Source organism: Schistocerca americana, chromosome 8 (genome assembly GCF_021461395.2).
Source record: "Schistocerca americana isolate TAMUIC-IGC-003095 chromosome 8, iqSchAmer2.1, whole genome shotgun sequence".
In the NCBI taxonomy this organism is placed as follows: Eukaryota; Metazoa; Arthropoda; class Insecta; order Orthoptera; family Acrididae; genus Schistocerca; species Schistocerca americana.
This window is the reverse complement of record NC_060126.1, coordinates 516,747,953-516,775,111: the sequence shown is the minus strand read 5'-3', so window position 1 is coordinate 516,775,111 and position 27,159 is coordinate 516,747,953. Positions and strand designations below refer to the sequence as shown.

General features: G+C 43.2%; 1 protein-coding gene across 1 annotated transcript in view; it reads right to left on the bottom strand.

Moving 5' to 3' along the window:
• Nucleotides 1-27,159, bottom strand: part of LOC124545953 (T-box transcription factor TBX1-like) — a 194,585-nt gene that overhangs the window by 83,000 nt on the left and 84,426 nt on the right. The window contains exons 5-6 of the mRNA XM_047124916.1: nucleotides 21,807-21,965; nucleotides 7,448-7,515 (exon numbers count right to left, since the gene is read on the bottom strand). Of these exons, the coding sequence (XP_046980872.1) occupies nucleotides 7,448-7,515; nucleotides 21,807-21,965 (227 nt within the window). The remainder of the gene's footprint in view (nucleotides 1-7,447; nucleotides 7,516-21,806; nucleotides 21,966-27,159) is intronic.

Here is a 27,159-nt window from a genome sequence, read left to right as displayed (position 1 = left end):
GGTATGATATCACTATGGCAGTAGGATAGTGGTGCAGCAGTCACTCATCCCCACCACCCACCCACAGCGTCCAGACCTACTAACCATCTGTCGGTCACAGTTGAAGGTTCAACACCATGAAGCAGAGACCAGTCACCCGCCCCTCCCCAGTAGAATAAAAAGAAGAATACCACTGTCACATTCAAATGTAAGTATTGTTGATAACCATTTCCCTTCATAGTTCACTGTGTAAGTGTGTGCAACGTCACAAATACTTACATTTTGTTCCTACTTTACACAGTACAACAGCCCCTGAGGGAGATCTAGCTGGAGTGGGACACAGAATTGTTCAAGTGTCTTTTGCCGGAACCACTCATGAAGCTGCAACAGTGCACCAACGGCCTACCACACCTATGTGGCCAGGACAGGCAGCCATTTACATTTCCACTGTCTACACACTGATACTCCACCTGACTTAGCACACATCTGTTTTCCAACACCACGGCAGCAGCGGGTCCATGCCTGCAATACATCTCAGCAGGATGTAAACCAACTCTTCTTGCATGGCTTTGAGTTGTCACTGTTACCAATATCAACATCACGATGGCATGCCTTACCTATTAATGAACAATTCTCTTTAACGTGCAAATTTGAGCATTAGTGGAGTAATCGGGCGATTGTGGCCATGTTCTCCAATTATGAGTTCATCATTCTGGTAGCAGCAGTTTAGTGACATGAAGGTAGCCTTTTCATCCTATGAACGGACGCAATTATATCACAATTTTGCAGAAATAACCACACAGTTTAACATTCAAACGGACAGTATATTTCTGCGATGTAATATAAAGTTTTTGTCGACTACCCGAGACATACTGCTTGACATATCAGTAACAAATGACTGTTTGAATGTTGAACAATTGTCGTTCTTGGAATTCTGACATATAGACATCCAAACAGTTCCGTGTCCTGCTACAGTGCGACAGCTAGAGGTGAATCAGGGGCTACAGTGCTGTGTAAAAGAAGAAAAACTGGAAACGTATTTGTGACATTAACATATATACACACACTGAACACTGAGAGGAACTAGTTAATAATAAAACTTCCATTCGAATGTGACATTACTCCCCTGATCTCTGCCGGTGCAGCTGGCATGTCATTGCCTGACAGCTGCCGCTGTGGTGAACAGAACATTAAAGCCGAATGGCCAGAAGGGCCAGGTGCTTCGGCTAATTGGTGGGGTTAAGCGACTGCAGCGCCACCAACTATCTGCAATAGTGATGTCAGAGTTCACCACTTTTCTGCCACTTTTGCGCCGCCATTTTTGATAGTGATGTCATTGAACACACTCTTTACCGACATTTTTCCACCAGCTTTTCCCAGTCACTCAATTGCCTGAAAAAGGAGGATGGGAGGGGAGGGGGTCACATTGACCTTGACCTTGGGGAATTGTGTGATCTTTAAAGTGACAGGTAATAACGCCAATTAAAAAGCCATAAATTGCTCCACTATGTGCGAAAACTGACATTACACGCTGTATTTCAACTACACTGCTCAACGAAAGTTTCGAGTACTATCGTAAAATCTAGTTCACCATACTAGAGGTGTCATTGAACTAGGCACTTCACGAATTATGCAGTTAAAGCCTATACGCTGGACGATGTTTATTACTGGCATGCTTGGTGGCCCTTTCCTAGTCATTTGAACATACCGCTGCCGCAGAGGCATACCACAAGTTGGCCTGTATCAACGTCAGCTTCATTCACTTTTGTGTTCAGCATTGCAGTAACACGCCACCTAGAGGCATACAACGCTTTTACAGAGTCACTATAGTGGCTTCACTTTCAGTAGGTCGTACACAGCAAGATGTTGCGGATCGATTACATGCCACTCAGAGTGGTGTGTCTAAGGTGGGAAGAAAGTACAGACAGACGGAAGATGTGAATGATAGACGTCGCAGTGGTCGTCCTCCTATGAGAACACCAATGCAGGATCTTTCCTCCAACTGTCGCACTCGAAGACGCCCAACATCAAATGCCAGAAATATTGGAAATGACTTCTCCTGGGCAACAAGGATTCATATCTCAGACCAAACAGCGCGTAGATGATTGTGTGAGGGTGGTCTTCATTCCAGAAGACCAATGAGAAGTTTTGCACTGAACTAGCGGAACTGGTGCAATCGAAGGACCTGGGCTGTTTTGCACATCAACATTGGATCATTGCAGAGTGGAGTGCTGTCATGTTTGCTGACGATTCCAGGAGTGGTTTGCGGCCGGACACCAGACGGGTTACGGTTTGGAGAAGCGCTAGACGACACCAGAAACTCTGATACGTTCAGGCAGTCCATCGGCTTGCAGTTGGAACTGTAATGTGCTGGGCGGCAGTAATGATGGGGCCGGCGGCCTCCTGTAACTCCCATCTACGGCAATTTGACTGGTCTCCGGTACTCCAAGAGGTGCTATAAACGATTACAAGGCCCTAAAGATGTGAAGTCGGTGATAACGTCATCCTAGTCGATGAGAACGTAAGACAGCACCCTATCTTCAAGGACGTTAAATCAGCCAGATGCAGTAGCCAACACAGTCCCCAGACATAAATGCAACTGAGGATGCATGAGACCTGTTGAAAGTGGGCATTGAATAGCGTCCGTAGCCACCTGACAATCTTCAGAGCGTCCCTGAAGTTTCCATTGAGGAATGGGACCTCATACCACAAGATAAACTTGATGGTCTCACCCAGAGCACACCTCGCAGAGTGGAAGAACCCATCTGTGTGCGGGGAGCACATATTCAATAATCTGATAATCATCAACATCATAATAACTGATAATCATCAACATGAGATAAAATTTTCTACTGTCTTCGTTTTCGACATTTACACTTAGAAGGGTGCCTGCTTCGTTTTATAATGATTTTTTATAACTAACCAAAATCATTCTTGTTTTCAGAAGGAATTATATTTATTTTGTTAAATCGGTATTGTACAAACCTCAATGGGCGCACTATAAGAAGTCATTGTTGTAAACTCTATGATATTCCTAACTTTTGTTGAGGTGTGTACATTCAATTAAAACCGAAAATGCGATGGAATTTCAGTTAACAAATAATTTATTCTATTATCTAAGAATATTGTACAGTACATGTGGTATTCCTCTACCAGCAATACGTTTTCCAAGTCATCAACAAGTCGAGAATATTCTTCCAATTGTCTCCACCATTCTTTGACAATCGCTAACGGAGTTAAAGGAACTGCTTTACTCGCATCCATTTTGTAAACATGCTGATTACCGCACGTGACGCAGTGCTGTGGTAGTAAATCACAAGGAGGAGTAAGAGCGGGGAGATGCAGCAGGTCATTTCAGAGCACGTAGCGACCACGGCAGATTCAACTGAAGAGCAGCAATCCGTTCGACTCATCTCTTTTCATTTATTTACGATAAATAATCCGAATGGATTTGAATTAGGCAGGATATTTCGTTACAAAAGTTTAGATGGATTAATGAGATTACAGAGGTTGTATGCAGTGACTTCATTTCTCCTTTTTATCATTGTTTAATTTAACCTGGTGGAAGTTATATTTATTGCTTTTCTGGGTGAGCTTCAGAATTTAGGAGCCCTGCAGATTCGGCACAGAAGTGGCGTAGTGAAAGCAGCTTCCAGGGGGGGGGGGGAAGGAACAGTGCGTGGGTGGAGCTACAGCTACAGCTGCTCTCACACTGTGTTGGGAAATTTGCCTCAGCCAGTGTCATACTGGCATATGACGTGTAGTTTATTGCACGTATCCAGTTTGAACGGCCGAGCTGAAAGCATTCACTCCGGGTGTCAGAACTCTGCTGGCAGAAGACAGGGGTGTGTAACTTGGTAAGGGAAGTGCATTCAACTGACAAACGTCTTCCATCTTTCCAAAACACACAGATTTGTAGTACTATAGGTCCAGGAGAGACAGAGTGGGCAGCTAAACTTTTCGCATGGACTGTGATGCAAAAGTAGCTCACGAAACAATCACGCCATTGAAGAGCTGATATAACTTTAAAATCGTCTGGTTGCCGAGAGTCGTGGCGAGAATAAGGGTGCAGTCACTTCTTCACTGACTGGAAAGAAAGTCTACTCCATCAGCAGAGTAGGGTCCAATGTTGGAGCCCTTGGCAAAGCGATACTAGCGTCGTGCTTCATGGCAGCCAGCCACAGTGTCACCGTCCTGATCATATCATACCGACGATAATGGTGAGCACAGATAGCAGCTCTAGTCTGTTAGGATTATCACGAACTAGAAGTTAGCATCATGGTCGGTTTCGTTTTCCCAAATTCATCGCCGCATTCTGATTTACATAGGTTTTTTGGCTTCCTGCGATGATAAACAGTCACTGTAGTTAATGTTTTAACCGGGAAGCCACATGTTGGCTTGTCTGACACATCGGACGTTTTTCGCTAGTAACACGAGAATTCTTAATGCTTAGATTCACTGCTAGGGCCACGAACTCCCACAGCGATAATCAGTCCTTTGCGTGGAGTCTCGCATGTTTGTGACATGTGTCTGAGCAGAAACTTCCTGGCAGATTAAAACTGTGTGCCGGACCGAGACTCGAACTCGGGACCTTTGCCTTTCGCGGACAAGTACTTGGGTAGCTCAGTTGGTAGAGCACTTGCCCGCGTAAGGCAAAGGTCCCGAGTTCGAGTCACGGTCCGGCACACAGTTTTAATCTACCGGGAAGTTTCATATCAGCGCACACTCCGCTGCAGAGTGAAAATCTCATGTGTCTGAACAGTCTTCGCCTCGCCTGCGTACCGTCAACAGCCATCTCCGTCAGCATAGGGCGCACGCTCTGACTAGTAGTAGAAGAGTGCGCAAAAGAAATTGGTTTCGTGAGTCATTTTCCCGCTAAAACTTTTACTGTCATTTGTAATAAATTTGGCGATCTTAACAACGACCTACTTTTGTACCGGTAAAAATTGACGACCAGCCATTGTGAGCAGCTGTTATTAAAGTTTGATACTGATTTCTGGAGGTGTTCGGATTGCGTTTTTGTAAGATTGCTTAAAAAGTACGGCTAAATTTTGTGCTAAAGCAAAAAGTTATTCAAACACTAGAATATTCTAAGATGGTGAAGGTCAGCGGGTAGCTATATGTACGTATACAGCTGGCTGTAGTGTCGCGTACACGAGGTATAACTCGGGTGATTCATCTGAAAAGATTTCCGACGTGATTATGCCGACGTGGCGGGAATTAACACACTTTGAATAAGGAATGGTAATTGGAGGTAGGCGCGTGGGATATTCCATTTCGGAAATTGTTAGGGAATTAAATATTCCGAGATTGACGGTGATAAGATTGTGTTGAGGACACCAAATCTCAGGTATTAGCTCTCACCAAAGACAACGCAGTGATCGGCGGCCTATACGTAACGGTCGAGAGCGGCGGTGTTTGTGTAGGGTTGACAGTGCAAGCAGACAAGCAGTACTGTGTGAAATAACCGCAGAAATCAATGTGGGACGTACAACGAATGTATCCGTCAGGACAGTGCAGCGAAACATGGCGTTCATGAGCTATGGCAGTAGAGGACCGCCGCGAGTGGCTTTGCTAACATCACGACATCGCTTGCAGCACCTCTCTCCTAGGCTCGTAAGAGTTTGTACTGAATCCAAGGAGACTGCAAAATCGTCAGCTGGTCAGATGAGCCTCTATTTCAGTTGGTAAGAGCTGATGATATGGTTAAGAAGTGACGCAGGCCCCACGAAGCCACGGACCCAAGTTGTCAACATCGCACTGTGCGAGCTGGTGATGGCTCCATAACGATGCGGGCCGTGTTTACGTGGAATGGACTGGATCCTCTGGTCTAACTGAACCGATCACTCACTGGAAATCGTAATGTTCCGCTACTTGGAGACCATTTTCAGCCATGCCTGGACTTCATATTCCCAAACAACGATGGAATTTTTGTGGATCACAAAACGCCATGTCACCGAGCCGTAATTGTTCGCGACTGTTTTGAAGAACATTCTGGACAATTCGAGCAAATGATTTGGCCACACAATTTGCCATTCATGAATCCCACCGAACATTTATGGGACACAATCGAGAGGTCAGTCCGTGCATAATATCCTGCGCCGGCAACACTTTCGCAAATATGGACGGCTATAGTGGGAGCATGGTTCAATATATCTGCAGGGGACTTTCAACGACTTGAGTCCATACCACGTCGAGCTGCCGCACATCGCAATGGAAAAGGAGGTTAGACACGATATTATGAGGGAGCTCATCACTTTTTTCACCTCAGTGCAGTCTTAAATGACACAGAGGAACTACTTACATTACGTGCTAACTGAATTGAAACTATGACATTGCATTGGCTATTTTGTATTTTTTATTCCATTGCTTCGTCCACTGCAGTTTATAATGTGTGATGTGGTTTACCTAGGACACCGCAGAAATAGTGAACATTGCTCTCCCTCCGTACGTAGAAATAAAATTTTCTCGTAGTTCTAATTTAGACGTGTCCTCTGAATTTTTATAATTATAATTATAATAGATATAATATATATAATATATTATATATAATATATATGTAATTATTGTTGTTGTTAGCAAACGCGACTGGGGTTGGTCTCTTGTTTGTGTCGGTCGTGGCTTCTACACTTGTAAGTAGGCCGTTTAGGTTTTTATATTGGAAACGCCACGTAGCGCACTGTATGAAAATCCCTGGCTGTGCTGTGTGCAGTCTGTGGCTAGTTTGCATTGTTGTCTGCCATTGTAGTGTTGGGCAGCGGCAGCTGGATGTGAACAGCGCGTAGCGTTGCGCAGTTGGAGGTGAGCCGCCAGCAGTGGTAGATGTTGGGAGAGAGATGGCGGAGTTTTGAAATTTGTCATGAACTGCTATATTTATATATGATGATATCAAGGTAAATACATTGTTTGTTCTCTATTAAAATCTTTCATTTGCTAACTATGCCTGTCAGTAGTTAGGGCCTTCCGTAGTTTCAATCTTTTATTTAGCTGGCAGTAGTGGCGCTCGCTTTTGTGAGGTAAGTGATTTGTGAAAGGTATAGGTTAATGTTAGTCAGGGCCATTCTTTTGTAGGGATTTTTTGAAAGTCAGATTGCGTTGCGCTAAAAATATTGTGTGTCAGGATGAGCACAGTCATGTATAATTGTTTTAAAAAGGGGACGTTTCACATTCGGCGAGTCCGATTGCTCGGACATTCCATCAGAGCCGTTTGCAACACACCTTGATTCCGAAAGATGTTGATGAAACCTGATATAAGACCATTCCGAACTCATCGGCTTTTCACCATTATACTGATGATTTAAAAGTCACATGTTTGAGACTAACACATCATCAAGCATGTTGCGAGTGCCACAGTATGATAACAACTAATTCGAACAATAAGAATTTCAGAAGACGACGACGTAGGAGGTAATCCGTCCTGTCCGTTTACTCCGCAAAGGGGGAGTCTAGGTACACACACAGTACTTACCAGTCGTCCGGATCGCAGTCCCGGAATCCTTTCGCGAACGGGTTGCTGGCGATCTTGAGCTGCGTTATCTGTAGAAACAAGACAAAATCTTAATTATTATCACTGCAGTAACAAATATAATTACGGAACATAACATGGTAAGATATTGCAACTGACAAATCTACAGCAAAAGCGGTAAAGGATGTCTATCCTTTTTAGCATAAAGAGTTCATCTAATTTAATAAGCATGGGTGGACATGGAGTAGAGCCGAAACCGTGAAGTGAAATTATTACTGTCAGGAAACCCAATTGCCTGTTTGGTATGAATTATACAACACGTTACTTTCTGACATGTTTGCACTTCATTGTTTTATTCCGTACATCATTAACAATAATTAAATCGAGATAAGAGTAAACACCAAGAAGACTAGAAACTAAGTTAATTGTACACGGTTCTTAAGCATAATATACGTTATGGACATATAATAAACTGAAGCACGCAAAAAAAAATGTTTCCTCGGACTGCGTCACTCGCCGGCGACATGTAGTTCCAGTGTTACCTCCTGCCAGTATTTATAATTTTATGTCCGCTAGTTCTCTGGAAACTGCGAGAAACTACATTTTAATAATGCCAGTAATTTGGTGACCTAGTCTTCAAAAATGTTTGAACACTCTAGGACAAAAATAAACGACCCACAACGAAGGCATTATCCAAAAGGAACGGTGATCGGTAGCTTTGATGTACATGCACAGACAAAAATATTGAGTAAAATTTCATAAAACGTGGATAATTTACTAAAGAGAAAGAGCTTCACAAATTGGGCAAGTCAACAATGCGTTGGCGCACCTCTGGCCATTATGCAAGCAGGTATTCAGCTTGGCACTGATTGACGAATTCGTTGGATGTCTCCCTGAGGGATGTAGTGCCAAATTCTGTCCAATTGCTGGCCAAGGAAGAGTTTGGGAAGCACAAAGACGTGCGGCAGAAACACTCGCTGTGTGCGGTCGGGCGTTACCTTGCTGAAGTATAAGCCCAGCATAGCTTGCCATGAAGGGCAACAAAATGGGGCGTAGAGTATCACCGGTGTATCGCTGTGCTGTTAGGGTTCCTTTTGGATAATTCCTTCATGGTGCGGCATTTCTTCCCCCTTAGAGTGTAATTGCCCTGGTGGCCCGGAGTATCAGCAGATGGTCAGAATGTCATACAAAAAACTCGAAAGGTGGAAAATGGGAGACACCTGGTCGTGATAACTATGTGCAGCTGTGGACGCCACAGTGTAGTGAATACCTATAGCAAGTCACGTACATATGGACAGAAGTGTAGTTACATCTAAAGCAATTGGCATTAGTAACTAGCCTTTACTTTCATATGTAAAGGATAGTGGGTATAAAATACAGGGAGCGCGAGTTTATCTACAAATTGTACATTAACCATACAGCAGTTATTAGTGTCGAAGGGCACGAAAGAGAGAAGTGAGACAGGTTTGTAGCCTATCGTCGATGTTATTCGAACTGTACATAGAGCAAACAGTAACGCAAACCAAAGAAAAATTTGGAGAGGGATTAAAGTTGAGGCAGAAAAAAATATAGATTTTTGAGGTTTAGCGATGACACTGTAATTCTGTCAGCGTCAGTAAAGGATTTGGAATAGCAGTACAATGAATGGAGGATATGAGATGAATATGAACAAAAGTAAAGCAACTATACTGGAATGACTATTGCTCTTTGGAGCCCGCAGTGCAAAATACGTCTTAATGGCATGATTATTACAAATGGTAGCCAGCTACTTTGCTCTGGGTTGGAATTTTGTGGAATCAAATCAGTCAGTGCTGAGAGAATTATATTAGGAAATGAGTTCCTAAAAGTAGATTAGTTCTGCTATTTGGGCAAAAAAATAACTGATGATGACTGAAACAGAAATTACATAAAACGCAGACTGGCTATAGGAAGAAAAGGATATTTGAAAAAGAGCAGTGTGTTAGGAAGTACTTTCTGAAAGTATTTACTTAGAGGGTAGCCATGTACGAAAGTGAAACTTAGTCGATAAGCTGTTCAGACAAGGAGAGAATATAAACTTTTGAAATATGGTACTAGAGAATAATTCTGACGAGTATATATGTAGATCGCATAACTAATGAAAAGGTACTGAAAAGAATTGGGGAGGAAAGAAATCTGCAGCAAAACTTGATTAAAAAAATATGCATATCGATAGGAGGCATTCTGAGACAACAAGAAATTATCAGTTTAGTGGTGAAGGGAAGTGTGGGGGTAAAAAGTGTAGAGGGAGGTCTAGAGCTGAATACCGTAATGAGCTTCAAATGGATGTAGGCTGCAGTAGTTGTAAGGAGGTGAACAGACCTACAAAGGATAGAGTAGCGTGCAGAGCTGCGTGAAACCAGTGTTCGGAAGCCTGCAGCCACTTCCATTACGTGAGATGTGTTTGAAACTTAGTGTCAGTAATATACACCTTGTCTTGGTATAGGAAACAGGATAATGGATGTTTGCCATTCAAACTAGTTAATAAATTGTCACGCTCAATCGAGACTGTATACTACTTCAGAGAGCACAGTACAAAAAATATGATGAAGAGCAAGAAATAATTTTGTTAGTGATAGGTCGTCATCAGCCACAATATTTTTTTTTTTCTAGTTCATGAAGCGAGGAAGATTAGGGTTTGACGACCAGTTCATATCGAGGTCATTAGACACGGAACACAAGTTCAGAATGTTTCAAGGATGGGGAAGGAATTCGACCGAGCAGCTTGAAAAGAACCATCCTGGCATTTCCCTGGAACGATTTAACGAAATTACGGAAAATTTTAACATGGATGGCCACACGCTGATTTGAACCGTCGTCCTCCCGAACGCTCGTCTATTGCTCTAATCACTGTGACACCTCGCTCGATGCGATTCAGTTCAGCGCCTTTCGGAAGTTATAATTCCATTTACAAGGGCTACATTGACGTTTTTTGGAGTTGTATCTGCTTCAGTTTATCACGTAGTAGTAAGTGAAGGCCGCAGTTCGAATACAGAGATTCATACCATTAATTACACTAAGCTTTTATGTTAGAGCAGGTCGTTGGTAGACAGTTAACAAAAGACAAAGTTTATCACCGAGACTCAGGATCTAATTCTTAGTTCGTTAGAAGTGATAAAGAAGTACCAGAATGGATCCCTTGGCCGGCCGGCGTGGCCGAGCGGCTCTAGGCGCTACAGTCTGGAACCGCGTGACCGCTACGGTCGAAGGTTCGAATCCTGTATCGGGCATGGATGTGTGTGTGATGTCCTTAGGTTAGTTAGGTTTAAGTCGTTCTAAGTTCCAGGGGACTGATGACCTCAGAAGTTAAGTCCCATAGTGCTCAGAGCCATTTGAACCATTTTTTGAATGAAACCCTTAGTGCAGTTTGGAGTGTTTTTAAAACGATCTGGTAGATTAAAATTGTGTGCCGAATCGGAAGTCATGCCCGGAAATTTGATATGCGTGGCCTGTTCTACTGTGCCTAGGAGTTTACAAACACCTGGACATTAACAATAAGACCAGCGAGTCAATGCTTCTAGTACAGTGGACGGTGTACAAAGTTAGTACGTTTATGATGTACAGTCATCTCACTGTTCTTTACGAAACAGACATTCAACGAAGTGTCTGAAGTTTCTAAGTTCTGATGTATAATGTAGAATTACCGGTCTTCCCAAGTTTGGTGGCATGTGCAACGAACACAGACCTATTTGGTACAACTGGTACAAAGCATTTCCCCTGAAGTAAGAGCTATTGTTGTCCATACGGTTTCAAATGCAGCCATAAGAAACATGTATTAGTCTGTGGCTAGCTTTTTATCATATTTACAGAAGATATATGCCAACCAAGGTACAACGATTAATATAACTGATGAAATCAAAAGTTCAACGACACAGCATTTCTTAGCACTCTTTTTTTGAGCAAAGGCATTACTGAAAGTTGAAAGATGAGCTAATGTGGAGAAGGAGGAGAAGAATGTTCTAGTCTGTCTGCAGTGTCTCGTGGGCGAAAGGCAGGTGACACTGTTGATGACAACCTCTGCCTTGGATGGGGACGTTAAGCTCGCTGATCCCATTGTTGCCATACAAGATGTATACACTATGTGCTGACACTGGTTTCCAGCTTTTCCTGTCTATCATCATAATTCAACACAAGCTTGATACCGACTTAAACGCACACCGACTACAGCTACCTACACCCGGCAGATACTTCTAAAACATAGTTCTTATAGAAGGAGAGGAAAAGAGACATTCAGCGGGGCGGAAGAAGACTGTTTCTGATTACATGACTGAATTCTCCCTTCGAGGTCTCTCATCCAACAATACATTAAAACTTTCTTTTTGCTTCAAGGAAGCTCGAAGATAAATGGATAAAAGTGGCAGCAAAAAATTTAAAACTTTCTGAAAAATTTAAAGAGCAATGTCTATTGTTATGTAGAGTACAGATCTATTGTAAAAATAACTGGAATAAAATATTGGCAAAGTGTGTCTCAGACCACAATTCGGAACATTAAAGATTCAATCGTTTGTCGCACTAAGACTTTTTCTGTTACTTACCACTTATTTCACTTCTAACAATAATTTACAGACAGGTAATATCCTAAAGCTACAGGGTGTCCAAAACTAAAGTTCCTGGTTCAAAACAATGTAGAAAGAGAACCACTGCTCAGAATGACGTCAGACTTGAACATCACGTTATTGACGCCGCAGTGGTAAACGTCATGGATCAAAACAAAATTTAAAGAAGATTTTAGCAATAGATGGCGCTGTGAGCGTCTTAACGTAAATGGGGTCGCCTACAAATGACGGATGAATAGCAATACGACGGCTCTCGTTTGAGTTGCACATTACACCACCCGTTCTGTGCAGCAAAGGTTTGGCAGTCAACAGTTGTGGCACTGTTAGTTAGGTAACCCCACCTAACACGCCAAGATCTTACAATATAGGATGGAAAAAAATCGGTTTTTAACTATCCTGACGCCAAAAATCCGGATAAATAGCAAAACGGCATCGGTTTTTAATTGTCATGGGGCCAAAAATTGTGTAAAAACAAAATTACATAGGTTCAGCATGCTGTCTGCCGTTTCTTGCCACAAGTTGATATCGACGAACAGCATGTTCCACAACAGATCGGAGTGTCACGTGGGTTATGTTCAAAACTCGTTGCGCAATGTGTGCCTTCAATTCAGCTACGTTCGTAATTGGGCCACTGAGCGGAACTTCCTGCAGATAACCCGACAGCCAGAAGTCACACGGATTAGGATCAGATGATCGGGACGGCCAGGCTGTAGGGAAATGACGCCTTATAATTCTAGGAGATTAGTCAGGAAGAATCAATACCCAAAGAAGTGGGATACGGAAGCACTGAGGAATGACGAGATATGCCTGAAGTTCTCTAAGGCTCTAGATACGGCAGGAAGAAATAGCTCAGTAAGCAGGACATTTGAAGAGGAATAGAAATCTCTGAAAACGGCAGTTACAGAAGTTGGGAAGAAAACATAGGTACAAAGCAGGTAACTGCGAAGGAACCATGGCTAACAGTTGATCGATGAAAGATGGAACTACAAAAATTCAGGAATACAGGAATTCAGGAATACAAAAATACGAGGGGCGTTCAGAAAGTAAGCTCCGATCGGTCGCGAAATGGAAACGACTATGAAAATCCGATAAAGCTTTGCACAGATGTGTTGGGTAGTGTCTCTAGTATAACCCCAGTTAGCATCACGTCGCTCTTCTCATTTCTGAGCTCGCAGTGAGTGCGTAAAGATGTCTAGAAAATAGTGTCTGCCGCCAAGTACGAGGGCCTGGTGAGAAATTTCGCCTGAAGCTATGCAGCTAACATTACATAACTGTCGTGCTGTTTCTTCTCCAAGACAATTCTCAGCCGCATTCTGCAGGGGCAATGAAGATGCTCCTGCATCGTTTTCAAATGGAAATGTGAGATTACCCACAATACAGTCCGCAATTGTCTCCCCCTGAGTTTCATCTCTGGTCACATGAACCGCTGTCTTTGAAGACAACATTTTGACACAGACAACGAGGTGTAGGCCAGCGTGGAGAATTGGCGGAAAGCACTGGCGGCTGCCTTCTATGATGAGGCTATTGAAAAGTTGGTACAACGTTATGACAAAAGTCTAAGTCAGAACGGCGACTACGTGGAGAAGTAGCTGAAAGGTGTAGCTAATTGTTACAAGTAAAACATTTCTGATGTTCACTGTGGTTTCAATTTGGCAATCAATCGGAGCTTACTTTCTGAACAGGCCTCGTACAATTCGCTGAGGAATGAAGCAAATAGGAATTGTAGGGAAGCTAAGACGAAATGGCTGCATGGAAAATGTGAGGAAATCGAAAAAGAAATGATTGTGGAAGGACAGCCACCGCATCTAGGAAATTCAAAAGAACATTTGGTGAAATTAAAAGCAAGAGTGATAACATTAAGAGTGCAACGGGAATTCCACTGCTAAATGCAGAGGAACGAGCGGATAGGTAGAAAGAATACATTGAAGCCCTCTATGAGGGGGAAGATTTGTCTGATATGATAAAAGAAGAAACAGGAGTCAATTTAGAAGAGATAGGGGATCCAATATTAGAAATAGGATGTAAGAGAGGTTGGAGGACTTAAGATCACATAAGGCAGAAGGGATAGATAACATTACATCAGAATTTCTATAATCATTGGGGGAAGTGGCAATAAAACGGTTATTCAAGTTGATGTGTAGAATATATGAGTCCGGTGACATACATCTCACTTTCGGAAAAATATCTTGTACACAATAACGAAGATTGCAAGAGCCGAAAAGTGCGAGAAATTGTGCATAATCGGCTTAACAGCTCATGCATCCAAGTTGCTCAAGTTGCAGAAAAGAATAATATACAGAAGAATGGAAAAGAAAATTGAGGATGTGTTAGAAGACGATCAGTTTGGCTTTAGGAAAAGTAAAGACACCAGAGAGGCAATTCTGACGTTGGGGCTGATAATAGAAGCAAGACTAAAGCAAAATCAGGGCACGTTCATACAATTTGGCGACCTGGAAAAAGCCTTCGACAGTGTAAAATGGTGCACGATATTCGAAATTCTGAGAAAAATAAGGTTAAGCTGTAGGGAGGGACGCGTAATATACCATATGATTCTGAGAAAAGTAAGGCTAAGCTCTAAGGAAGGACGCGTAATATACAACACGTACAACAACCAAGAGTGGACGACCAAGAACGAAGTGTTCGGTTTAAAAATGGTGTAAGACAGGGATGTAGTCTTTCGCCCTACTATTCAATCTGTGCATCGAAGAAGCAATGATGCAAATAAGAGTTCAGGAGAGAAATTAAAATTCAAGGTGAAAGGATATCAAAGATACGATTCGCTGATGTCATTGCTATTCTGAGCTATCCTGAGTGAAAATGAAGAAGAACTACACGATCTGGTGAATGGAATGGACAGTGTAATGAGTACAGAACATGGACTGAGAGTAAATCGAAGAAAGACGAAAGTAACGATAAGTATCAGAAATGCGAACAGCGAGAAACACAACATCAGGATTGATGGTCATGAAGCAGATGAAGTTAGGAAATTCTGCTACCTAGGCAAATGCGGAAAACACTTACAAGGACAAGGGACAGGATGGTAGGACATCTGTTAAGACATCAGGGAATATCTTCCATGGCACAGACGGAGCTGCAGAGGAAGACAGACATTGGAATACATCCAGCAAATAATTGAGGACGTAGGTTGCAATTGCTACTCTGAGATGAAGAGGTTGGCAGAGGACAGGATTTCGTGGCGGGCCGCATCAAACCAGTCAGAGGACTAAAAAAAAAATCTAGGATTTCCGAAATGTGTCCTCAGCAGCCGCTTTACCGGCTATGCAGCGTGCAGAAGAGCGCCATGTTGCGTAACAAAGATCCTACCCACACATCCATGCTGTTGACGGTTCGGAATGAAGTTGATGCTCCAAAGACTCTCATACCATTTACCAGTGTAGGTGCAATTAACAGGACCTGCAGCACCCATCTGTTCGAAAAAATACGGCCCTACGACGAACAATATCGCCAACCCGCACCAAACAGTCAACTCTGAGGAATGAAGAGGTTGCAGCCGATCTGCGTGCGGATTTACCCTTGGCCAATTCTGCAATTCTGCATACTGTGTTGTCCTTGGAGTTGGAAATGGGCTTCGTCTGCCCACAGAATGTTCCATCCCATTCATTGTCCACTCCCATGAGAACAAGATATCACAGAGCGAACGTGTGCCTTGCTGGCAGGTCAGCAGGAAGCCTCTGCTGCACATGGGTGATTTTGTACGGATAGCAATGCATGATATTTAGTAGCATTTTATGCACTTTTACTCGCGGTTATGTCCAACGTCCGGGCAATTCCCAGTGTACTGCATATTTGTGCACCACCGCTCGACCCCCCCCCCCCCCTACAATATTGTGGCCACATCTTCGACATACGTCGTATCAACTGCTTTCCTCCCTCTGCCACATTGCACTTCAAAGGAACCTGTCTTTTTGAATTCTGTAATCATTTTCTCCAGACTCCTAGTAGACATCGGACTAATGTCTTTTTTTTTTCCATATCCTTGAGTACCCGGAACTTCTGCAGAGCTACAGGCCCACAGTCACCATTCTTGTAAATGAACTTTACCAGCATCGTGCAATCCTTCATGAAACCAGTCATATTGGAGGTCTCGAACGCAAACTGAGGATCAGCTGTGCACCGCGCACCTGTTGGTACGTATGTTGGTTGGTTGGTTGTTTTTTGGGTGGGGACCAAACAGCAAGGACATCGGTCCCATCGGATTATGGAAGGATGGGGAGGGAAGTAGGCAGTTCCCTTTCAAAGGAACCATCCCGGTTCTTGCCTGGAATGATTTAAGGAAATCACGGAAAACTTAAATTAGGACGGCCGGACGAGGGTTTTGACCGTCGTCCTCCAGAATGCGAGTCCTGTGTGCTAACCACTGCGCCACCTCGCTCGATGTGCTTATGTCCTTATGCTTACAGTGCCATCTATTAGGCAAATCCCGGCGGAGGTTCGAGTCCTCCCTCGGGCATGGGTGTGTGTTTGCCTTTAGGATAATTTAGGTTAAGTAGTGTGTAAGCTTAGGGACTGATGACCTTAGCAGTTGAGTCCCATAAGATTTCACACACATCTGAATATTTTTTATTAGGCAAATTTTTGTTAATTTTTTCCATGACGTTTCCCACTGCGTTAGCAATATGCTGTACAAATTTTTACACAGGGCTTAATTATGGACACCATATGCAATGAATACCAAGATTTCTGCTACTTTCTGAATTTACCTTGAACTCTTTCTCTGTAAGGGTGTCCAGCTTATTCTACGATTCCGCTTGAATCTCCTCCAACTGTGTGAAATCTTCGCCCATTTAACTGAATCTTCATCTTGAGGAAGAGAAGCCACACAGTGCTAGGTGTAGCAGTTGTAGCAGGTGAAGGACAAGTGTAATATTAAACTCCCTGTCAGATTAAAACTGTATGCCAAACCGAGACTCGAACTCGGGGCCTTTATTATTCATGGGCAAGTGCTCCATTAGCAGAGCTACCCACGCACGATCCACAACCTCTCCTTACAGCTGTGCTTCTTACAATACCTCATCTCTTCCCTCCCAAACTTCACAGAAGTTCTTCTGCGAAACTTGCGGGACTGGTACTCCTGGAAGAAAGTATATTGCGGTGACATGAGACAGTCACAGTTACACGCCCTTCCTATCTGGATCCTCTTTGAGGATGTCACGGCGGTCGGATGGTCCCGGTAGGCCACTCATGGCCTGCAGACGGAGTGTGTGGTTTTTTTTTTTTTTTTTTTAGGGAGTTTCAAATCAGCGCACACTCCGCTTCAGAGTGGAAAATTCATTCTGGAAACTGCAATATTGTTTTTAGTCAAAAATTCCTGACTACTGTGGGCTGTAAGCGACAGTGCATTGTCATATGACAGTACCCAGTCGTTGATACACCAGTTCTGCGAAAATTTTATCTTCATATCTTCCCTCAAACGTCTTAGAACATCGTGATACGACTCCGTATTGATCGTCTGACCAGGAGGGACAAACTGTTCATGAAATTTTTTTTCAAAACATGTACATGGCGATTGAGCTGCCCCTACAACGACGTTTTATGCATCCCGACCTACATCTGCTTCAGTAACGGTATCCAGACAGGCGATAGCCACGTAATCGATTTAAGTTCCCTCCCAGAGCTTTGGACATGTTTCGGTAAACGGAATAATACTGTAAAAAATACAAGTGAGGAATGGCGATGACTTACACGGTATTTTCGGACCAAGATACAACTTACTTCTGCCATATTTATCCCAGTGTCTCCACTCATTCTTTGCGCAATTAGCGGCGTAGTGATATAGGCACGGGATGTCTCTTCAACTTTATTCTGTTTGCCGTACTTAATATTTTGTAAGTGGTTCATAAACGTTGCATTACAAAGTATGTTTCACCAATGGAGACAACAAAATTAACAGGAGATATCTAGTTGGCTGCAACCACTCTTCATTTCAGTAAATGCTGCTACCACATCGGTACATACTCCAACACAATTTGTCCGTGACAGATTGTTGTCAACAAGGAAGGAATTCAGAATAAAGAAAACGTCTCCGCCTGTAGCTCTCCCTTCCAGAGGTTTACAAACTACGAAGTCCTTGTGCATTTTATTTTCATAATAGCAACGTACAAAAACAAGATGCAGGAAAGATTTCAAATATCAGCATTGCCATCAGGTTGCAGAGCGAAATGTGGGCTCATGAAAACGTGATATTGATTTTTCATGTCAGCGTGCGGCCGGTCCCGGCGGAGGTTCGAGTCCTCCCTCGGGCATGGGTGTGGGTGTTAGTCCTTAGGATAATTTAGGTTAAGTAGTGTGTAAGCTTAGGGACTGATGACCTTAGCAGTTAAGTCCCATAAGATTTCACACACATTTTTTTTTTTTTTCATGTCAGCATTGCATCAATACGACGAGCAACGATATCAAGCGAGAGTGGTATCGACTTCAGTGTTTCTCCAAACATTTCTCCTTGCATAATTTCGCACACTTTGACGGATGCGAGGGCACGTAATGTCTCACCAGTAATGTGTGGTGATTTAATTTTGCAGGGATCCTCTTAGGTCTTTGTTAAGAACTGATTCCTGTTTTTCGATAAATCTAACATTTCCTTTTATTTGTTGTTCACAATGCTTCAAAAATGCGATGTGTTTATCTATATGGCCTGGACGTTTTGTTTGCAGGTGTGTCTCTAGTTTTACAGGCTTCTAGCTATCGTTAGTTAAAATCTCCAAACAAGTAACACCTTGTTATCGTTCCTCATTATTCAAAAGAATGCTTCACATTCACGAGCTTTGGTTTTACGTTTAGAACTAACGTTGCCGATAGGAACAGAGGAAGATGAGAAAGAAGAATGTACTTTGGTTAAATTCGAATACGTTTCCTTATTACAACTGTATACTTTCGAAGGATAAGAAGTATTCGCTGAAGCACTTCCATGGGATCTCTTTTTACCACTGCGACTTACCCATGGCAAGGTGCGGAATTTGTATCAGTTTGTTTTAAATCCGGTTAACTATTTCCACTGAACACACACTAGACTCCTAAAGTCTAGCAGAAATCTAATGGACAGTCACAACGACCGAGGACAATCTATTGTTGTAGTCAGTGTTACAAAGAAATAACGGCCACATTACCCAGCGGCTTACTGTCATCGGTGGTTGTTAAACGTCTGGTAAGTAGGTAACCCAGAAGATGATGGGTGTCTGGGGCTGTGTGATGAAATATGACTCGTGACTTTTCTCACCATTCCTGCTGACAACATCTGCTGGGCAGTTCTTGTGAAATAAGACAGCAAATTAACGGTGAGCCATCTTAATAGCTTGGTTCGTGGAAATGAGAATCTGACGTTAGCGGTATTTATTCACCGGAAGTCGTCTTCTCACATAATACGAAATATACATATTTCATTGAAAGCCGGCGTCCCCCTCTGCTACTCTCTCGTCCCCTCCCCCACACCCAGGACGCCGGCGCCCCATACTTTAAAGACGGCTGACTTAAACAGTATCCAAACTTTTTATCAGAGCCGATCACTGGTGACCGTCGTAACGGAAGAGTCCTTGAGCTCGGTCAAAAAAGTCCTGAAAAGAGTAACATATAACGTTACTCTCGACGGGTCTTTTGTATGACATTTTAGGCCGAGTTGAGGAAGGACTCCTATGTTGCAAAGATCACCAGTGAATACCTCTGAGAGAAAGTTTGGATCGTCTCCAAGCAGTCGTTTAAGTTCCCTGGCGACTTCCTCGCGATGTTGCATTTGATCGTCTTGAAGCAACTATGACACAAACTTCGCCGCAATCATTCGCACATTCATATTTTCTGATGGAATACGCGCGCATGAACCATAACTTGTTCCGATCGTGTTGCAGATGGACTGGATGGCCCGTCTACGATCTTGCGGAATCAGATCCACCACTTTCTGAACATGTTCTGGTGTCAACCCAGTTGAAAGCCGACCGGTACGGTCGTCTTCCTCAGTCGACTTTAACCCTTTCGTTTTTAATCCTTATAGCTTTCGTAAGTCTGTGTCTTACTAAGTCTGCAGTAGCTTCCTTCAGCACTTGGTGAGTTTTTGCATCGTTTTTTTTCCAAATACGAAATGAAAATTTATACGGAAACACTGCTCCATCATGTCAGCTATCGAGTAACTGTCAACTCACGGAAACCCTACAGTGGAAATATGCACAGCAACAACTAACCGACCAGTCGGCTGGCAGCCACTATCAGACCGGCACAATAAAGATGTATGGGGAGACAGCTAGCAGTGTTCTGGAGTACTCTCAACACTTTCGCGCAAATTTCAAATTTCGGAAACGTTTGGATACTACCACGAAAGAGAAAAGTGCTAAGTTGCACCGTTATCATTGGTCTATGTCCTCCTATAAATGGATGGGTAAGTTCAGACCCGTAGGAAGGTAAGGACATACCACCTCCAACTGAGCTAGACAACCGTGTTGTTCAGTTCAACCTCTTGGTTGCAGACTGCTTTACCTTTCACTTTAGTACGACGTTGACGCAGTGTTATTGTGGTTTGATCATTCTGGTAAACTGGCATGGAAGAAAGGAACATTTTTTTTTGTTCCTTCATGAGTGATAAGCCCGATTATCTCAAGGATCATATAAAGCATTTGAACAATAAACAGCTTACAGTTCATTGTTGACAGCCGTTTGTGTCGATTACGATTGGAATTGGAGAAACAGAGTTTCGTGCTGTTATTAAGCATTGTCATTTGAATCGTTGGACTGCCGGACAAATAACAGTAGAATTTGATGAAGTTCACACGGACTTTGCAACATCATTGAAGACAATTTAATTTTGAAATAATGAATTTAGTCACGGTCGGATAAGCACCGAAAACGAAGGACGCTGCGGCTGTCCAATTGAGGTAACCATAAAGGACAGCATTGATAAAAGCTACGATAAGGTAACGCCAGGCCACCGAATAAAGATTCGTGAGATTACTGAGAATGTAGGTATCTCAACTGAACGAGTGAACAATATCCTGAACGGAGAAATGGATAGGAAGAAGCAGTGCGCGAGGTGGATGCCGCTATTGCTCACTGTCGACCAAAAGCGCATACGGCGGAGCATTTCTACACAATGCCTGGCAATTTAGTCGCAACTCGTAAGACTTTTTGCAACTATTTGTGGCTGTTGATGAAACCTGGGTCCATCATTAAATACCAGAGTCAAAATGGCAGTCAAAACAATGGACAAAGGCTGGTGAAAGTGCAATGAAGGTGAAAAAGACGAATTTGCACCCTGTCAGGAGATGGCCATCGTTTTTTAGGGTTCTCAAGGAATAGTCTTCATAGATTATTTGGAGAAAGGCAGAACCCTGACTGGAATCTATTATGCTTCGTAGTTGGATCGTTTGAAATTTGGGTTGGCCGGAAAAAAGAAGGCTGGCACGCAAAGAAGTGCTCCTCACCAGGGTAATGCATCAGCAGTAACAGCGGCTAAAGTGCATGACTTGGACCGTGAACTGGTTCCTCATCCACCCTGCTCACCAGACGTAGCCCCAAGTGATTTCTTCCTGTTGCCTAACACGAACCTTTGGCTTGCTGGGAAGAAATTTTCATCAAATGAGGAAACATCAGTCGCAGTCAACGAGTATTCTGCAGAGTTTGACAGAACCTATTTTTCCGATGGGATGAAAAAGCTGGATGATCTCTGGCCGAAGTGTATATACCTGAGAGGAGTTTACATCGCGAGGTAAGGTGAGTTGCTGACGAAACAAACCTTTTTTTTTTTTTTTTTTTTTTTTACCATACTTGACAAATCACTCTCGCAGACGTACCCGGTGGTTCTGGTAGGCGGTGACGGCGGTGAAGCTGGTCTCCGGGAAGATGAAGGTCTTGAAGTCCTCGGTGCGGCCGTGGCTGGGCGGCTCACCCTTGGCCGGCAGGTACAGCACGTGGAAGCGGGGTTGGTAGCGGTGCATCGAGTTCAGGATTATCTGCAGACACACAGGCACACACACACATTAGCGGTGCTTCGGAATGTCCACGAGAAGCTGGGCGCCGCCAGGGACTAAACGTGGAGTACGAAGTAAATGTTGCAAAAACACAGTACACATTCATGCAACGGTCTGCGTATCTTGTCATGCCCCTCGCGTGTGGGAGGCATGATCTCATAAACATAATAATTTCATGTAGTTCCAGTACTGTGTTGATAAAAGGACCAGCAACTTAAATTTGTTATTATTTGCCAGAATGAAAAATACTCCCATCGTAGCGCAAAAAGGCGATTATGTGCTGGACAGAATTAGAGGTGTGAAAGAAGAGATGAAGATGATGATGATGATGATGATAACGATTGGTTTGTGGGGCGCTCAACTCCGCGCTTATCAGCGCTCGTACGAATTCCCAACCTTTTCTCGGCCCAATGTTGCCAGTTTCATGAATGATGATGAAATGATGAGGACAAAATTAACATCCAGCCATCTCGAGGCAGGAGAAAATCCCTGACCCCACCCCGAACCGAACGCGGGATCCCGTGCCGGGAAGCGAGAACTCGACCGCGTGTAAGAAGAGAGCTACCTTTATGCTTTATCTGGCAGCTTCAAAGATATTTGACATATTCGCGCTTTTTTACTTATTTGTACAGGTATCCGTGTCATTTAATATAATGCATCGTGTCGAGTAAAGTAAGATGATAGACATGTCATCTCCCCCCCCCCCCCAAGAATAAATTCACCCCCAAAAGTTTTACCCTCCCCCGCCCCACGAAAAACCCTTATCTATCCATGTATGCTCTTCAGTCACATGAAATTATACATGGTTAAGTGTGGCTGGTGAATCTTCTGAATTTTGGGCACGACATCAGGAATTCAGCTGTTGTGCCAACATCTTGCAGCTAAAAGAGCTCACTGCACTGGAGAAGTAGCGTTAACTCGTAAAAAAGCGCGAACATGTCGAGATGTTTTGATTTAAATGTTACTGAAGCTGCCAGATAACCCGAAAAGCTAGTTCCCTTCTTTTAAATCCCTAACTCCGCCCAGAACATATTCACCTTTTTCTGTGCCGTGACAGAAGCACTTTTCATTCTGGTTCCAATTTTTTTTTACTCTGTCACTATTTTGATGTTAGACCGCCATAGCTTGGCTACCGATGTAGATTTTTGTTGAGTCGGGCGACGACTAATTTGGTATAGGTTATTTTTATTATCTGTCAAACCATGTTGCTTGTATCGGGGCAATGGATAAAACTTTCACAAAACAACAGAACCAACGTTAATTACATGTATTTGCCTACCTTCTTACAAAATTTGAACCGAATGCACAAGTTACAAATATATAATTGGCCCGCGTAGGAAAACTCAGAACAACGTGTTTTTTTGCAAGTAAAATCCTAATGAAGATAGATTTTTGAAAGCAAGTTTTCAGTTTTATCTTATGATTGCATTTTGATTTATTTGAATCACTTTAAACCGTTTCCACGCATTAAATTCACGTAAGATCAAATTTTACGTGATACATTTACCTCGAAAACGATAAAGATTATTGGATACGAATAATTCGTTTTGACTTTATCCTATTACCCACCTCACTGCAACATTTGAATCGATTCCTATACGATAAAAGCATAGAAGTGGAGCTCTTCGAACTCCCCCCAGGAAACACAAATTGTTTGAATGTTTTTGCACATAAAATCCGAGCGGTGCACTATAATTGGTGCAGTTAGTTGAGCATTAATTTCAGCCCCATTTGGCATGCGTCATTAATCGATTCGTACAATTTGGCTAGGCACCAGCTCTGGTTCATCATTCAAATCTAGGTTAATAGACTGTAACAGAGCTACAGCAAGTCAGATGTTCCATTGGCTGCACAAATGGCCCCTGGTCAGCGTTTCCGCGCCGTAACACGTCAGGTTTCTGTCAAGCTGCGTACAGTTCCTTGATGGTGAGTAGTTCCGAACTCTAGCGTCAATTCTCAAACCACTGCCTGCACATCATATGTTGGAGCATAATTCCACGGGTATACTTGCATGACATGTACATAACAAATATGGCCATTTCACATTTGTTATATCGATCTGCATTATGAAGATGCCATGCAAGTACATCAGCGGAATTTAGCTCTAAGGCACACTTGACATGCAGGTAGCTGTTCCAGAGTCAACGTTAACGTTTGAAACTACTAATCACCAAGAAATTTTATACACTTGTGACAGAAACTCGAATGAATAATAATAGTAATTTCATGCGGTAATACTTCATAGAAATTGATTAGAAAATTATTACAATGTCGTAACATACAACAAATAGTCTCTGCGGTTATATACTTGTATTAACTTGTATTGCAATTCTTAGTTACGATAAACTAAAATAGTAACATTTTACCATAAGACATAACTGTAGTTTAGTAACAAACTATCGTATCTTAGCTGGACAATATCCTTGCTTCACTGCGCAGAATACAGGTACGGTCAATAAAAATTGTGATAACAAATGTACCACAACCTGCTGTCACACCGAGACAGCATTTTTGAAGTCGATGATGGTAACAAAAAAGTTTATGGTCATAGCTACAACAAGGTGTAATTTAAAAACTGAGATGGAACTTATTTAAAAATACAACCGCATTTAGGTGCTTGGAAAAATGTGTGATGAACACAGTGCTCTCTTGTAAATTATTTATTCACAACCGGCTTCGGTCATGGACTGTCTTCATAGTGGGAAAATATATTTTGCAAAGTCAACATCACATAACATTCATGCTTTTAACCATGTAATACAGAACACTGATGACTCGAAAAACGTAAGAAAAGTATGTACTCAGTATTGCAGCACTGGTCCAGACAACAACAACAACAACAACAACAACAAATAGACTTCTTGCTATCTGAGGCAGTCCTGTAATGCTGAGTTCTTACTTTCCTTACGTTTTTCGAGTCAAAAGTGTTCTTTTTTTCATGGTTAAAAGCATTAATGTCATATGATGTTGCCTTTGCAAAAGATGTCTTTCCACTGAAAAGATAGTCCACGACCGAAATCCGTTGTGAATAAACAATTTACAAGACAGCACTGCGTTCATCATACATTCTTTCCATACATGTTGATGCTGTTAATAGCTGTCTGAAAAAAATGTGTTTCTCATATGTGTAGTTGGTTGTCACTCTGAAAGCGGATGTCAGGATGTCCAAGACTTACAGGACAATGTAAGGGATCTAAAGGTCATAACTAACCCTCTCCACTCAGTATTACGGAATGGCAATATCTCCGAAGGTGCAGGAAAGTAACTGTAAACGAGTTTTACGGAGAGCACTGTATCACATGCGGCAGAGCTGTAGACACTGAAAAGGGAAATGATAGCAAGGCTTGACGCAGCGGAAGTGGGTCTGTTGGAGAAAGGCATCAAACTGACGATGAAATAAAATGTCTGACAACAGAACCGCAGCTCACCGTGCGAGGGTATGTGATTACTGGAGCTGGAAATCTCTATGACCGGTAGAACGGCCTTCAGACTGCAGAGGTGTTGTCCTTATTTAGTGTTACTACCAGGCCCGGAACGGTACACACACTGAGTCAGGAGGAAAGGTACACTATGTGATCAAAAGTATCCGGACACCACCAAAAAAATACGTTTGTCATATTAGGTGCATTGCGCTGCCACCTACTGCTAGGTACTTCATACCAGCGACATCAGCAGTCATTAGACATCGTGAAAGAGCAGAATGGGGAGCTCCGCGGAATTCACGGACCTCGAATCTGGTCGGGTGATTTGGGTGTCACTTGTGTCATACGTCTGTACGCGAGATTTCCACACTCCCCAACATCCCTAAGTCCATTGTTTCCGATGTGATAGTGAAGTGGAAACGTGAAGGTACACGTACAGCACAAAAGCGTACAGGCTGATATCTTCTGTTGACTGACAGAGACCGCCGACTGTTGAAGAGGGTCGCAATGTGTAATAGGCAGACTTCTATCCAGCCCATCACACAGGAATTCCAAACTGCATCAGAATCCACTGCAAGTACTATGACAGTTAGGCGGGAGGTGAGAAAACTTGGATTTCATGGTCGAGCGGCTGCTCATAAGCCACACATCACGCCGGTAAATGCCAAACAACGCCTCGCTTGATGTAAGGAGAGTAAACGTTGGACGATTGAACAGTGGAAAAACGTTGTGTGGAGTGACGAATCACGGTACACAATGTGGCCATCCGATGGCAGGGTGTGGGTATGGCGAATGCCTGGTGAACGTCATCTGCCAGCGTGTGTTGTGCGAACAGTAAAATTCGGAGGCGGTGGTGTTATGGTGTGGTCGTGTTTTTCATGGAGGGGGCTTGCACCCCTTGTTTTGCGTGGCACTATCACAGCAAAGGCCTACATTGATATTTTAAGCACCTTCTTGCTTCCCACTGTTGAAGAGTAATACGGCGATGGCGATTGCATCTTTCAGCACAATCGAGCACCTGTTCATAATGCAGCGCCTGTGGCGGAGTGGTTACACGACAATAACATCTCTGCAATGAACTGGCCTACTCAGAGCCCTGACCTGAATGCTATAGAACACCTGTGCGATGTTTTGGAACGCCGACTCCGTGCCAGGCCTCACCGACCGACATCGATACCTCTGCTCAGTGCACACTCCGTGAAGAATGGGCTGCCATTCCCCAAGAAACCTTCCAGCACCTGATTGAACGTATGCCTGCGAGAGTGGAAGCTGTCATCGAGGCTAAAAGTGGGCCAACACTACACTGAATTCCAGCATTACCGATGGAGGGCGCCACGAACTTGTAGGTCATTTTCAGCCAGGTGTCCGGATACTTTTGATCACATATTGTATATGCTTTCACGAGTGATAGCATTACTTATTCTGAAGAAGAAAGTTCATATGGACGTATTCCCTATTCAGAATGGTTTCCGAGATAGAACACATTTAATATCGCTTTTGTATGTTTTTCTTGAATAACTCGAAAACCGCACCCTCCAGCGAAAACGTGTCGCAGTACAAAATTAAACTATGTTAAATTTCCTACAGAAATGGTCGTATTCATTTTTTTCTCTAGAACTGAGGTAGCATATTGAGGTAATGGAAATGGAAATGAGCGTTTGGCGTCATTGGCCGGGAGGCCCCTCGCGGGGCAGGTCCGGCCGCCATATCGCAGGTCTTATTACATTCGGCGCCACATTGGGCGACCTGCACGC